The following is a 17,054-nucleotide window of genomic DNA, read 5'->3' as shown; positions in this document are numbered from 1 at the left end:
CCAATGACTGCAAGATGCTCTGCCACCAATACTTTAGATAGAAACTAGAAGGTTATACGTAATTACGGTTTCGCCCGATCCATTAACGGTGCTTTTAGGTACCTACCTCAAGCACCGGTCACCGTCCTCATCGGACCCGTCGCTTACGACGAAGGACTCGACGAATGAATTAACCCATAGACATAGCCCACTGAGTTTCTCGCCGAATCATTTTAGTGGGTCGCGTTTCAGATCCGGTAGTAGATTCTGCAAAGCACTACTCTTGCTAGGGCCCTTGTTAGCAGCACTCCCGGTTTGAGCCCCGTGACCTCACCTACACGTCAAGGAGAAGCTGAATAGCCTCTCCAGGCTATCAGCATAAGTAGGAAAAAAACAAAAATGTTAAGAATTAGGCAGTGGGAAAATAAATTAGAGTATTTTAACCGTGAAGGGATGGCAGGAAAATTCTAGCAGTGCTTCAAGAAAGCCAGAATTGTTTACCCGTACATCCTAATTATTGATAGCAGTTACATTGATCGTTAAAATCCTCTGAGCATACCTATCTGGTAATCTTTTTATACAGAGGCTCATACAGGAACTTATGGGAAGTGGTCACAGTCGTTTATGGACTTCAGCAATAGCAGGGGAACAACTATGATTTGGTTGTTTGAAAATGATCTTTCCACGCCCCATAAAACTTCGAATCTCAAGAGAGTTCATCCCTCGCTGACGTTGGATAAAATGCTACGCATATACTGGAATGAGCACTGAACCAATTTATCTATGCTTCATAAAACTTTTTGCTTAGATAGACTTAGGATAGGACTTACTGGTGGTAGGACCTCTTGTGAGTCCGCACAGGGATAGTACCACCACTCTGCATATTTCTGTCGTGAAGCAGTACTGCATTTCGGTTTGAAGGGTGAGGCAGCCGTTGTAATTATACTGAGACACCTGGTGGGCTGTGAGCTCGTCCAACTATCTGAGCAATAAAAAAATCTAGTGAAGTAGCAAAAAACAGTAATTCAAGAAATACAAAATGTGATAGCAACTCGGAACTATTCGGAGCCAAGCTAAATTACTAAACATTATATCAGTGCACCTCAAAATAATTCCATCAGTACAACCGACTGGAACGGAGTGCCTCATTAGTAGGCCGTGCGCATATGAGAGCCGTCTGATCCTTATAAAATAAAATAAAAAAAATCCTCAATAAAGACCGGCTTTATCTCGTATTACTGGCACGATAAAATTAGAAACATTCGCGTCCACCGCGTGCTGCTTCAGAACTTCAGTTCAGTCGCGGCCCGGCGTTCGTTAGAGACGATCGTGTGTCCTTAAACAAACCGACGTAACTCACAAAATAGTTATTCTTTTATTGTCGCCGCGTCACGTGTCTTGACTGTTCTGTGCCAGTGGATGTTCAGCTCAGTGGAAATATCAATATAATATCGGATGCGCGCGAGTGTAATGTGAATTCGTTCATCGAAGGTGAGTTCGTGTTGTATTAAATCGTTTTTAACATCGCTAATCCTGTTCGGTCGAAGTTTTGAGGCTTTACCGAATTGGACTTGGCTAGTCAAATCAAGTTTTTGCGTTATCACAACTAGGTGGGTTCGTGTAAATGCCAAATATGGACCTTAAAAGACTTAATAAGGGAATCTCGAGACAACTCAACGCATTTATATGAATTGGCGTGAACATGTGATTTAATAAAAGCGTATTTAAAAGGGCCTAAATCGAAGGTGCCGTGAAGCAAAGAACAAGGCCTAAGCCTACAGTTCCACCGTTACAAAATATGTAAAGTATACGTCGCATTCCACACAGAATTCATGACGTGGAAATCACATAATAATGTTCCAAAAGTAGATAAAAACTTTTTGTACTTACACTTTTCCCAATTAACCAATTTTGATAAGTAAAGTGAATTCATTATTAAATCCACTTCTCTGGTATTTTCTACATACCAAATTCCCTGCAAAAGATACAATTGCAGTGTTAGCACGTACGGGTTGCTACAATCATCCTACCTATTCCTGCCACGAATCAGTTATGCGTTCCGGCTCGAAGATGGGGAGTGCTAACACTGCTAACACGAACCCTAGCAAGAGCCGTGCTTCGCAGAATCTACCACCGGATTAGACCGATTAGCAACGTCGTCAGGTTTGAGCACCGTGAGCTCACCTACTAGTTAAGGTTCCGCTGAAATAGCCTCTCAAGGCTCTCAGCTAGGTAGAAAAAAAAAGGGAGTGCTGTTATAAAACGAGATATCGACCGTATATCTCAAGGTGGGTAAAGGAATTCGCGCTCTGATGTCTATGGACTTCAGTACCCATAGACACAGCCTACTGAATTTCTCGACGGATTTTCTCAGTTGGTCGCGATTCCGATTCGGTGGTAGAGTCGGCGAGCTACTCTTTGCTTGGGCTTGTGTTAGCAAATTCTCTCAGGTTGAGCCCGTGAGCTCACCTACCCGTCTGGGCGTAGCTGAAATAGCCTACTAGGCTACCAGCAAATAGGTAGATAAAAAGCTCCGGTAACCCCATCACGCCAGGTAGACCGTGATCTTGTTAACGTCTCTGATTGAAAAAAACAATAATAATAGATCAATCATAAAAAAAATATCTAAATTTAAATATACGATTCGCCTTTCGCTGCTTGACGTCGAATAATGTTACATGGATTTATGGGAAAATGGAAAACTTGAAGATTAGAAAGCTTATTAGAAACTTAAACGGAAGCCATACATACACGTTTTGTTTTTTTATTACTTACTAGCTGACCCGGCAGACTTCGTAGTGCCAGCTATCGATAAATAAAAGACGCATCAAGGTGACACATCAAAGGAAAAACAAAATTGTTTGTTTTTATATAATTCCGAGATTTTTTATATTTTCTCACCTTTTAAACCTTCCCTGGACTTCCACGAATAATTCAAGACCAAAATTAGTCAAATCGGTCCAGCCGTTCTCGAGTTTTAGCGAGACTAACTAACAGCAATTCATTTTTATATATAGAGATACGGGTGAACTAGCTAACGGTCCACCTGGTGTTATACGGTTACCGGAGCCCATTGACATCAACAACGTAAATACCCAACCCCTTCATATCGGAAAGCATTACTTCTTTGCAGCAGTAATAGACATGGCGGTGCTACCTATCCCGTGCCGTCTCAGAAGGCTACCTACCCGCAGGATTAAGTACCTATTATTATATTTATGATAAATACACCTCCCTTGCGGTTACAAAATTAAATGTAATGAAGTCCCTTGTGAATAAATAAATAATTACGCATACGTATCCTAACTCGGTACCCGTATAAGGATGGGTTGAATAATTTAATTTCTATCACTGTCTTGTTTTGATTCATCCTGTACGCAAAATAAAAGCAGACAATATAATAGTCTTCTCGCATTAAAACCGTATAATCACAAAACTAACTAATTTTACAGGAGAGTGTTTTAAAGGTTTAACATGTAATATTTTTAATATCTTTGCAACATTTATTTTTTATTTTTTATCAATTACATTATCTGTCTTTTGAGTAAAGTAAGACAAAATTATGTATTCATTTTGTTAATAGTAGTCAAAACATATGTAAACTAAACTAAAAAATAAAAAAAAAACAAAAACTAAACTACGCTCGACAGTACTCTACTATCGACAGTATTTATGAGAAAAATACTGGTGATAAAAATGTTTACGCATATTACTTAACTCAATTTCGAATATTTCTGGAAATTGTTTTTTGCGAAATTGTTTTTTGCGCACTTTTAATGCGAAAAGGCGAAAATGTTTAATTATCTTTAGTTTGTGGATACAAGTAGTTTTTCTAAACAGTCGTAACTGTACTACACACTAATTTACAAGTAAATTACGTGTTCATCAGCTACGTTTACGTGTTTCTTGATTTAAACCACTATTACGGTAAAATTTTTATAGTCATTAATATGGGCCACGAAAACCGAAGTATATACTATACAATCGAGCCGTCTGAAATCATATAATCATGATAATTAAACCCTAAAAGTACTTTTAATTATGTCTACGCCTCGCTAATGCCGAAGGAAATACTACCTAGTTTTTTGACGTTAGCTCTCCCTGGTTCCATGCGGTTCCATAGCCCGGAACATAGCTGCAATAGCCCCTTTACCGGCGAATAGGTTGGGAAAAAGAAATACTAAAAAAAAGTTTGCGAAACTTTCACACAGGTGAGCACCTTTACTCGACCGATGTTTCCAAATCATCCTTGCTTACTTACCATCCAGTTTAAAAGTGGCAGATGAATATTTGTCATATCTACGGATGCTTTTCTTGTTACTAGTGGTCCCGCAGTTGTCGAAATTCGACTATAATTAATTGAAATTATAAGCTTGAACATTATTATCATAGATTATACACTTAATATATTAGAGATAGATGCGCAACTCTCATTTTTATTTTTGCTTTAGTTAAAGCCCGGTCCAGCAGGCGTCGCTACGGTCGATTATTAGTCTCCCTACTCCGCACCAGGTGGCTTTTTTAGTAATTTTAATATTTTTAATAACTCTCTTTATGAAAAAATCTTATCGTTTAGAATCGCTGAAATTCCCGGTAGTACTTATGAGATATTAAAGAATGTTTGATTGTGTTCAGCATTCTAATCGATAAGATCTTTTCATGCAGAGAGAAAACAGTTTTTTAAAATAAAAAGCTGTAATTCTCTGTAAGCTATTTAATTTCCCTATATTACAAACAATTTTCTGTTAAAAGATTGTATGAACGTACAATTGTATAAAATTTCGAATAACAATAACTCCTCTAGATTAATCCTACTAGCGTACTTATTAACATTAAATCGAAAGTTATCTAAAAGTTAATCAAGTCTAGATAATCAAATCATTCAATGTCGATTAAGTCATTTGTGCGAAATATAAACATGTCAGCTTTCCATTACAAACATAGTAGACAATTTGAATTAAATTTAATAAATTTGTTTCTTAATGATAGCTGTTCTTGCTTAAGTTGATCGTGACAGACCTTGTATGAAAATATTACATCTATAAACACTACCTATGCTTCGTCATACAATAATTGTCATTTAAACTAGCATTGTAGAGATAATACACACACTAAAGTGAATACTAAATTATTCTTAGCATTCTTATAAACATTTAGAAATTTAAGAAACGATTAACCCACAATCATGTTCATAACATGTGACATTTTGTTCTGCACAAACGTTTTGTTACATGATTTGAAAAACAAAAAAAACAAAAAATGTAATGATGATTTAAAGTACTGTTAAATATTGATAGTTTGTACTTAATGACGCTTATAGAAATTTTAGACATGATTACAATAATACATGAATTATTTTATTCCCTATCTAAATCATTTCTATACTGACTTTTCTGATGCTTTAGCTTTGGTAATACTAGATGAAACAAACAGCAGATTGAAAGAAAATCATCTTAAAGTTAATTACATTCATTACAAACCATTAGTTTGCATTTTGTTACAAAAGAAACTGATGTTCGTTACATGCAAATGAATTATAAACATACACATGCAAACATAAAATGTAAATTTATCTTTTAATCCAAATTAAATGTACATTAATATTACATCTAAATAATAGAAAGGGTTTCGAAAATCTTTATTGCCCTCAACAGCAGACGAGCACGCAACCCGGCTCATGATAAGTGGTCACCAGTGTTTATACACTTCAGCAGTGCCATAGGGGGTTGCTGTCTAGCACTTAAGTTTTAATAAATTATTAATATACTCAGTCACAAGCATATTGATTTCACATCATGAAAATGTAAGAAACGTGATCATGTTTGGGCATTTTCATTTAGATATGCTCATACAGAAAACACAACTTAGCAAATATATTCCACAGTTAATCTAAATAATTGCAAATAATGCTTTTGAAGACCATTGACTTTTGATCATTAATTAAAATCATCTTCTCGTAGAATTTACAAAAATTTATATCAGTATTTTCATATATTACTAACTTACTAATTACAACAACTATTCAAACGTAATACTATAACTATAAGAACTAAACAACCTATTTTAAAACAAAATTGGCATCAATTTAGATCTTATGAACTATTTCAATTATTAATTTATAAATTATAAACATATTTTAAAAAAATTAAGATCCCTTGTGAGTTCACGTTCCTTGCTGAATCAGTTTCTCTTCTGAAACGGAGAAACAAAGTATCTTAAGTATGTAACAAATATTGAAAAAATACGACCATGAAAAATTTTGTGTTAATGTAATCATACTTACAAATTAATATATTACATAACACGTTCTGGTCCAAATATAGTGCATCAATCTTTTCATGTTTCAGACATTTTAGTGCTCCTTCATATTTTTCCATAAAAATTTTTCATTATCAAACCTTTGTCTACAAAAATAAAAACATTATTTTATATTGGGTAGAAGGATGAACGTGGTCACAGGCCACTTGGTGTAACTTGGTTATCAAACACCAGGAAACAAAACGTGAATGCCATCATCTAACTTTGGATCTGAGATCAATTGTGCTGTATTTTATTTAAACAGGAAAGCATAACTGCTTCCCGACAGAAACAGGCAGGATGGGGATACATATCGGTATGACTATACAATATGCCCTACCTCAACCATTTATATTCCAGTCAGTAGTTGTAGTATTCTTGTATAGTACTCATAAAACGCTGCTGTCCATTCTGCAGAATGCTTTCATGCTTTTCTGCAAAAATATTCTATTTCATTTTACCACCAAGAAATCAAAATAATTTATAATTATATTAACCAAGCTAATTCAACAAAATCATTTATTTTTTATATTTTTTGTTATAATAATCAAAGGCTTGTACTTTCACCAGGTCATTCTTATCAAATTTCGAAATTTTCCCATGCAAAATACGATTTACACCAGTACACCAGCTATATATTATTAATCTAATTGCAAGATCATTAATAAAATTAATTAATTTGGTTTTGTGTTCCTTACACGTAATAAAACTATAATCACAAGCGAGATTAAGCGCAACAGCAATTTTATGCTTTAAAAAGGATGATTCGGGAGAAAGACGTAAACATGCAACAATTGTATAATAAATATTGTTCATTAAATTGATAAAATTGTGATTGGGATGAAACAAAGATTTCTTAGTGTAATCAATCTCGTAGATAAAGGAATTAATGTCTAAATTGTTTTCAGCTAAATCATGCATGCAAGCAGTACATCCAGTAAAAATCTTTGATTTACATTTTTTTATAATATATCCTGATACATATTTCTTTGATTCAGCATAAATTAAACAATCGCTACTTTTTAATTGACCCACTACTAATATCAGGTGGTCAATATCAAAAGAATAATCTATTTTGGGAATGTCATCAGACTTCTGATTGAAAAACTTTGTAAAGATTTTCATTGGATTATTGTTGTCTTTCTCACAATTCGCTCCTAGAGAATGAGGTGAACTAAAATTATTAATGAGCAATGTTTTAAAAGCACTAATAAATTGACTACAATTAGGATTAATATTTCTAAAACCGTTACTTCGAATACTACTAAAGAAATTCTCCAATGGATCTTGATTGAAATTCCTAGTAAGTAAATTGCAGATATTGTGGTATTGATTTAAATGATGCCACAATTCTTTAAATACTTTGATGTTATGGATCCAGTTTTGGATTGAAGGAATTGACTCGTGTTTAATATTTACTACATTATTTTTTATAACTACTGATTCGAATTTAATAGACTCTAATATAGGCAGTAAATCATGCCATAAATTAAAATGAGGAGAATTTCTTTTTAAGCAGTTTTTGTATTGTTTTGGAGAATTTTGATAAGAATGACCATTAAATGAATCAAATAATTTGTCAAAAATTAAAAGGAAGTCAGCAGTCTGTGAACACTCCTCAGGAAGTATTTTGTGTTCTGAAAAGAGAAGAAATACTTAAATTATTAATTTGTTTCTGTGTTCACTACATTATAAATGAAGCAAGGTTAAGCGTAACAGCAATTTAATGCTTTGACAAGAATTATTCAGGAGAAAAACGTAAATTTCTTAACATAATCAATTAAATAGTTTTCAGCTAAATCATATATATAAGTAGTACATCTACTAAAAAAAATTTGATTGTACATAAATGAAATTGAATTTAAAAAATCATATACAACACTCACTTGCAAGGAATCTCATAGCTGATGAGACTCTTTGACTGAATATTTGTGCAGCAAATTTCACTTTCATTTTTGGGATCTTTTCTTTAATAACATGTGCTTCCGTCAGTTTATTGACTAATCTAATTTCGTCATCACCATCATCCACATCCAACAACATTCTAATATGATCCCATTTTGCTCGCTTCATGACACCATCCTGCACAAATAAAGCATCTTTGATCAGTAAATTATTTCTCACACCTTTCAATAAATGTGGTGGATCAAATAGAGGAAATATTTTTTTTCCGCCAATTTCAATGGCTTTTTCTATGTAATCTCCATGTCCTTCCTTCAAATATTTCTCCCTTGTATCCTGATGTAAGTTCTTTAGTGCGTTGACATTTGTCCTGGCTTGATCGCAAATAACTGTAATAACAATAAAACCAATGTTTTGTAATTCTAGCACAATATTTTTTATGAGGTTTTTTAGGTGTATAGCTTTTGTTGAACTTTTACAAAAAGTAAAACAAATGGGTTGTTTGCTTTTACTTTTGACACTCTTAATCATAAATACAAGTGCATGGTCAGCCAGAGTTTTATTCCTACTATTAGATCCCATATCCTCAAATCCTATCACTGCATCTATATCAGGATCATAGGTCACTCCAGGACAAAGTGATATTTCATCAAACATTAGATTCACAATTCTTTTCTCGTCAGGCATTAGCCTCACTGCAGATTGTAAATCTTTTAAAATGTGTAGATTCAAACCCGGTTTGACAGAAAATAAACTAAGCAAAGTCTGAAGGCTTCGTTTTGATGGTAAAACAAACATCTGTCTTAAATAATTATATGCCTTCGGACTCTGCTTTAGAATAGTTAATGACATAATTTTCTCATTTAGAGAAAATCTCCTCCCTCTAGGCTTAGATGCATTTTTTAATTGCATCTTTGTAAAAAGATTTATAGGTTCAGGTAATTTATCTATGTATTTAAGAAAAACTTTAGTCCTGGAAAGCTTCTTTGCCATTTTAATATCATCTCTTTGCTTTCTACATTTATCCTTTAACACTTTTACTTGTGACATCAATTTCAAATATGTCAAATTAGAATTTGAGCTCTTCTTCAAGGCTGAAAAGAAAAGTGTATAATATTCAAAATCAAATATACTAGACAAACTATCCAAATGTGGTTTTTTGCATGAATAATTTTGTGTTCAGTATTAGAGCAGTTTATTAAAAAATACAGATATTGGCACCTACTTCTGTATGATACACTTTCAAGTTTTATCATATTGTTCATACTTGAAGGCGGCACAATTCCACTCAACAACTGTGGCTGATCAATTTCGATGTGAGCTGCATAATTTAGTCCTGAAATATTTACAAGCAAAACAATTAATATTGTTATAATAATTATAATATTTTCATTCTATAATTACATCTACACTAATCTCTATCTACACTCTTATAACTTCTAACAAATTTCCACTTACATTCTCATATACTAAAAATAATTACAATTGTAATTAAATAAAGGATAATAATCCCATACCATTTATTTATATTTTTATCTATCAATACTACCTACTTTTATTGAAGTATTTTATTATCAGAAAATAATGACAAATCTTGGTTTTACTACATAAATATAAGGTGTAATATTAATTATTACGATTTACCAAGAAATAATGTTGGGACTGAATTTTGAGTAAGTCTATTTGATGGTAGTATGAAGCACTTTTCAAAATGTCTGTTGCAAAGACGAATGTTGTTATATATGTATTTTTCACCCTTTTCCTGAGATTCTGCACTTAGTACAGATTTCCATTTATTAAATCTCTCAATTTGTTCTATTATCAAACTTTGTGGATTCGGAAATGTATGGAAGGGACCTTGAAATATGTAAAATTAAGACAATATAAGTTTTTAGTAGCTAGTCTTTAATTGATCATTCCAAAAAACTAGTTCGGGCCCACTTGACAATAAGCATATAATACGCTGAGTTGCAAAACATAAATACTGCCACCCACTCGAGACAATTTTATTATCTGAGGTGTGTGTGTGATAGTACGAGACTTAATACCGACTGTTTTGATCAAAACTTAACATATATGATAGCTAGGCAGCAGAAATAGGAAGGACCATTAGTTGGTGCTAATTCATTTAATTATATTATGAATAATAATTCTGTTAGCAAATAATATACCGGGGAAATAGTGTAAACTCACCGTTATCAAGGCATCCGAAATAGCATTTCATTTTCGATCTTAGAGGCATGCTGATTTTTAATAATAAACTTTCTGTAAGAAATGAGAATAGTTACACAGGCTTACGAAACGCTAACGAAGAAAAAAGTATTGGAGCCAAGTTATGTCTAAAGAGAATTCAAACCAGAGTTTCTCAATGTCTAATCGTCTAATATTCTCACAAAGCTAAAAGTTGCTCTAAATTAATACTACAACGTAAAATAACTCAAACCAAGACCAAACAAAAAACGATTTAAAAAATTAAAGCGTTACGACATTTTGAAAACTTTTTTTTTTTTTTTTTTACCATATTTTACCTTAGTTTCTTTTGAAATTTTCCCTAAAATTCCCTAAACAACTTTCATAAATCCTTTATATAGAAAGCATAAATAAAATACAGAAAATATATAATATAAACGCCCCCAGAAGATCATAGATCTATAGGATTAGAATTTTCAAGGAAGTCGACGCATTGCTTTTATATTCTTTTGCTGCACGCAACCTAACACTGGTCGGTTCTAAAATTGAGCAATTGTTTGCTGGCATTCCCAACTTTCTATGAAGCAAGCCGTTCAGGGTTTCATTAGAAAGCCTGTTTCTTTTGTCAGTTTTTACATTTGAGAACACTGAATAATCTTTCCACCTCAGTCTTTGAAGAAGGAACTGCTAGCAAAAGTGAAATGACAATTACAAGGTTTTCGTAAATGAAATTACCATGATAATCTTTCATGGTACATGAAGTACCTGTATATTACAATACAAGTAAGTTCTGGTGACAACAACGAAAATAGGTAAATAAAAATTTGGCGGATTATACTTATTGGGATTCTGGGGAATCCCTAAGAAAAAAGCAGTGGCTTAATCTATGATTTACTTTACTAGAGGGTTACTGTTGAATCAAACCTTCTTTATAGTTTTTATACACAACTCTGTTATATTCTTTTACTTGTCAACTCGACTTAATGTCATTATCTCTCCATAAAATAAAATGTTCATTGTTTTACTTTAATTATCGTTTATTTTAAAATTCACAACAGTTACTAGTATAGGCTTTGCTTTTTACCCCGAAATATCCTAAATCCTGGTATTTTTTAAATTGTCTTTATCATCCAAAATATCAGCTATTTTCCCTAAAAAAGGGAGAATTCCCTAAAAGTGGAAGCACTGCTTCAAAGTCGCTAACATTTTTTATTGAGTCAGAACTCGTATCTGCCATCTAGTGAGTTTATTAGTTCATTAAGGCCAAAACGTTTCAAAAATGACCTCGCCGGTTCCTAAAGATGGCGCTAGTTGAATGTTCTTTTTCTTTGTATGGGAGTTGCACCCCCCTGATTATTATGGTTATATTGTCAAAGACTATTATTATACTTCTATAATCACAGATTTCGCCAAGACTACACTTTAGACAAATATTAACAAAGACAAACAATATTTAATCTATTCTCAATTTGACCATAGACTTTATGCAATAAAAAAGTTTGACAATAAACAAAATTAAATAATATGCATGCGTGGGTGTGTCAAATACATGATAGTGTGTGTAATGTTTTCTTTATTGATTTAATGTAGCTTTTATGCATTATTTAAAAAAAATATTAGCATTGTACACTCCTTCTCTATATTCTCTATAAGTATGGGAAATTTCATACTCCTCCGTCCGCGCAATTTTCGTAAAAAGGGATACAAAGTTTTTGCTTCACGTATTAATATATAGATGCCGTGGCAAAACAAAAAGAAATAACTATCGAATCGCGAATGTGTATCGATTCAGATTCTAAAACAAAAGAATTTTTCATTTCAGTCACGGCTGTCGATAACAACTTCGTTTTAATAATAAATGAATAACATACATAAAACAATAGAAGTCGCGTCTCGGAAACTATTCATCATTCATCTTTTGTTCAATAAAAACAATGAGCACTGTTATTTCCGATGTTAATATTGAATCTTGATAATTTCAATGTTCTTGATTGGATATTTTGTTATAATTTTAGAAATTTAATCCGCTCTTTACTATTTTTGCTGGTGGTAGGGCCTCTTCTGAGTCCGCACGGGTAGGTACCACCGCTCTGCCTATTTCTGCCGTGAAGCAGTAATGCGTTTCGGCTGGAAGGGTGGGGCAGCCGTTGTAACTAACTATACTTGAGAACTTAGAACTTATATCTCAAGGTGGGTAGCGCATTTACGTTGTACATGTCTATGGGCTCCAGTAACCACTTAACACCATGTGGGCAGTGAGCTCGTCCACACATCTAAGCAATAAAAAAAAAGTAGGTTGCGCAAGATCAGCTATCGCGGCGAACCTTGGAGAGGCTTATGTCCAGCAGTGGAATTCGTGAGTTGAAAAGAAAATGAAGGGAGGATTGCTGTGGAGGATTGATTGAACTCCTTCCAATCCCTTACTAATTTTATTGTGCCTTGTGCATTACGGCTCTTCTCTGATTTCATTATTTTTACTTTTTACTTTATAGTAAAAAGTAAAAATATAAAAAAAAAGTAAAAAATGATATTATTTTTATTCTACACATCCTTTTTACTTGCAAGGAACTCTACGCACTCTTATCATATGAAAAAGATATAAAGCTTTTAGATTATTAGAAAGAGACAGATCTCAAACATATCGAAAATATCACGTCTCACAAAAACAAAATGTTGTTACTCAACTTTAAAGGAATGCATACTGTAACATCTAATTCTTATATCGTCAACATAGCATGAGTATGTGTAATGTGAAATTTAAAGAATATTTACAATTGTTATTCTACTTTATTACACAGCTTAAAATAAATTTAACCTTGTAAATTAACATAGGGATTTTTATTTATATAATAACTATAATAGTCAGACATAATTATGCTGTCGCTACAAAGTCGCAGTACATTCTTTTATTCTATCATCAATAGTTTTCGCAGCGCACGCGATGTAAAGAATATTTTAGGTGATTTTTTTACACCTTGGGTTAGGTATATTATAGGAGTTTTAGGAAGGATCATTAATTAAAAAAAAAGAAGATTGTAACCTATGTCACTCAGGAATAGTGTAGCTTCCAAACAGTGAAAGAAGTTTTGGAGCCTATACAATACAAATAAACAAACAAATCTTTCCTCTTTATAATATTAGTATAGATTAATCTAGCCAATATAAGTTACCAGTAATGATTGCTCGTAAATATTGTTACAAAAACATTTCCGTTTCTCACATTGCATCGAAATCAAATGACTAATCATTGATAGGTAAGAATAGAAGGTGTAACAACAAAACATATCAGAACAAGCTCCGGTCTTACGTGTTTTATTGGTACCTTGTTTCGAACAGTTATCGTATTGTTTTTTAACATGTCGATAACAAAAAAAAACTTACAAATAAATCTTACAGAGCTATATTTAAGTAATTATCATTGGTCATATCGCATATTGTATACAACGTGTAAAATTTATACGAAAAATAAAAACAGCGTTATTTAAAGGCTTCTTACTAAGATTTTTCGTGTGATGTATTCCCGTGATTACGGCAAGGTTGCAAGCGCTGAGGTCACGGAATACGCAGCAAATCGTTATCTATTAAAATCGTAAATAATAAACCGTTAAATCATAGTGTTTATTGTCAGAAAAAAATCCTTAAGTTAAATAAGCTATGAGACGGCACTTTTTGTACCAACATTCTTTATTTTGCTGTAAAGTAAGCACGCCTTCTGCAACATAGATATAATTTTTGTAGTAAGTATTTGAGTATTGAAATAATATTACAAACTCCATTAAAAAAGAAACCAGTCTTCAGTATGATTTTTTTTATTGCTTTGTTGGGTGGACGAGCTCACGGCCCACCTGATGTTAAGTCGTTACCGGAGCCCATCGACATCTACAACGTAAATGCCACCACCCACCTTGGGATATGAGTTCTAAGTTCTCAGTATTGTTAAACGGCTGTCCCACCCTTCAAACCGAAACGCATTACTGCTTCACGGTAGGAATAGACAGGGCGGTGATACCTACCTGTGCGGACTCACAAGAGTTCCTACCACGCTAAAAGAATTGATTAGATAATACACGACCTTAATAAACGTTCTTTATTATGTTATCTTATCGTTAATGCAGCGATGTGAATTCTCATCGCATTAAATTTTTCATTAAACTAATTTGAGATTACGTTTTCAAGGCTAGTTTTAAAATATATTTTGTTATCGAGTCGTATATTTGTTATAGATGCATGTGGGAAGTAATTAAGTGCTTGTACAGTTCATAAAATTTCAACGATAAGTTTTTACATTTAATTTTCTCCAAAGATACATAGAATTTTTTAAGCACACGACAGCGGAATCTTGAGTACCTACAACATGTTTTTTCAGACTCAATTTTTCGGTCATTGAACGTTGGTAATTCAGATTAAAATATTCATATGCGCCCCACGCGACGGGTCAACGCAACGCCCCAGTCGCGGCGTCGTCAGAAACATGATTTGTTTGATCCCCTGGATGCGCTATCGATGCTTTGAGGCTCTTCAAGCACCGGTCAACGTCCTCGTCGAACTAGTCGATTACGACGAATAGTTCGACGAGCAAACTAACCCAGAGACACAGTCCATTGAGTTTCTCGCCGGATCTTCTAAGTGGATCGCGATTCCGATCCGGTGGTAGATTCTTTTTTTTATGTTTGATTACTGGTGGCCCGGAGGCCTTTCCAGTTTTAACAAAGCAGGTGGGCGAGCAAGGGCCCCAGCCAGGAAGGATGGGATTTTTTGACAGCTACCCGAGCGTCTCCAAAGGAGACCTAACAACTCAAGAGAAGCTGCTTCGCGAATGAATCTACTACCGGATCGGAATCGCGACCCGCTGAGAAGATCCGGCGAGAAATCAGCTGATGTTTAGATTAGGTTGCACGTCGAACTCTTTCCCGAGTTCGACGAGTACGGCTACCGGGGTCCCTACTCCTAGTGTTAGAGCTAAAGGTGTCTAATGCAAAGGTTATTGGATCTGATGGATCCGTAAGGACGTATGGTAGGTTCTACGAAGCACTGCTCTTCCTAGAGCTAGTATTAGCAAATTCTCTCAGGTTGAGCCCGTGAGTTCATCTACTCGTCGATGCCCAGCTGGAATAGATCCTTACGCTACCACCGAATAACGAAAATGTTATTGATAAAAAAAAATATGTTTACCTAATTTTCATTACACATTTCAGACACAAATTTAGGCAATTTTTAGTTTCATATAATAGTTACCTACTCCCCTTTGCGCCCCCTCTCGGGCAATCAAAACAACATATTCAATAGATTTTAAAGACAAAAAAAAAGCTTACATATTATAGGTACAGTATTTTCCGTGCATTTATGAGACAACGTTGAGAAATTTCGTTTTCCAATTCGTCACATAAAACATACAACGTCACCGTACCGAATACAGCTAAGTAAATATTTTACGTACGTAGTTTGTGATAGCAAACTGTTGGAATCCGCAGCGAGTGTCGATTTCATTAATATTCCACGATAGTAGTGCATGAAAGAACGAACATACGTGTATCTGTGTTGTTGGGTTGTTAAAAGGTAATCATTTTTAGTGACACCAATTCATCAAATTCCCTTTGCGCATTGTCCGCCATCGATCAATAACCGACAAACCATTTATTTAAATTTTGTCACTAAGCTTAAGTAATAAACTTGAGTTAATTTGGAAATTGGATGGTATAACATTAAATTCCTAGACTGCTTACTTATTATGGCAGTTTGTTATAAATAAATAAAAACAATATGTATAAAAATATTAATAAATAATTTTAGTATAACCTAATAATAGAATAGTAACAGAATTTATCGATTTCGTTTTAAAATTAGGCCTACGTCTAGGAATAGCCTAGGTGTAATTTATTTTTGCACATAGTTTTCGAAATAACAATATATAAATCTACAGTGGTTTTTACGGATGTTCCGTTATAACTACTGAACCGTGCATCAGATTGACTTGAAACTAGGTACCACTGTAGAAAATACATGTAGTTAATGGATAGGCTAATATTTATATGAGTGTTGAACTCCCTAATAATAATGACAATAAGTAATAATGTTAATTTTAAATGTCCAGCGAAGCGGGCGAGTACGGCTAGTATTATACATATATTCTCGACAGAGACACTTATTAAATATCGTTCAGAAAAAAATACAATTTGTTCCCGGTAATTTCACGACATGCGTACATCAGATGAATTGTTTATCGTTCGGAAATAGACCGTCTGGCCGACGGTCTGGCCTCGGCAACGCACTCCTGTGATATTTGGAACTAGAAAAAGATTAATTTCATATAAGCGCAGATTTAAATAATGTGTTGAAAATTTTATAAGGGTGAAACTGGTAAATGGTACTATTGAAATAAGAACCGCATTTTCCAAATATATGCCACTAAGTTGTAGGTGTAATGCTTCTCCACCACCGTCGATCTCATAGTGTCCGGAGGAAACCAACCTAGGCCTTCAGATAGGAGTCTGATAGGAGGAGAATAGCGGTACCGGGTCGTATCTTTAAGAATTTTCGCTCTAAATAAATTTTCTAGGAAGATAACAGGGGAATGCACCTCTATTGACTAAAAGCAACCTTAAACTTTTCCTCTTAAACTTCTTATTTGCCTAGAACAAATCTGTTTTTTTTTGTCTTCATAGCTTCGACTGTATCTCATTACGGCA

General features: G+C 33.9%; 1 protein-coding gene across 3 annotated transcripts in view; it reads left to right on the top strand.

Moving 5' to 3' along the window:
* Window positions 1-1,262: 1,262 nt before the first annotated feature.
* LOC101741803 (myosin light chain kinase, smooth muscle) overlaps window positions 1,263-17,054 on the top strand; it is an 85,267-nt gene continuing 69,475 nt past the window's right edge. Inside the window, exons 1-2 of one of the 3 annotated variants that reach the window (XM_062672140.1) lie at window positions 1,263-1,470; window positions 4,431-4,491. Coding sequence is in view for 1 of the 3 variants with exons in the window: in XM_021347486.2 (XP_021203161.1) it covers window positions 15,878-15,924 (47 nt within the window). In the remaining 2 variants the exon portion in view is untranslated. Of the gene's footprint in view, window positions 1,471-4,430; window positions 4,492-15,843; window positions 15,925-17,054 lie in introns of those variants that run through there. The other 2 variants (XM_004925360.4, XM_021347486.2) reach the window with 2 other exon arrangements.

Source organism: Bombyx mori, chromosome 14 (assembly GCF_030269925.1).
Source record: "Bombyx mori chromosome 14, ASM3026992v2".
Classification (NCBI taxonomy): Eukaryota; Metazoa; Arthropoda; class Insecta; order Lepidoptera; family Bombycidae; genus Bombyx; species Bombyx mori.
This window is presented reverse-complemented; position numbering and strand designations above follow the sequence as displayed.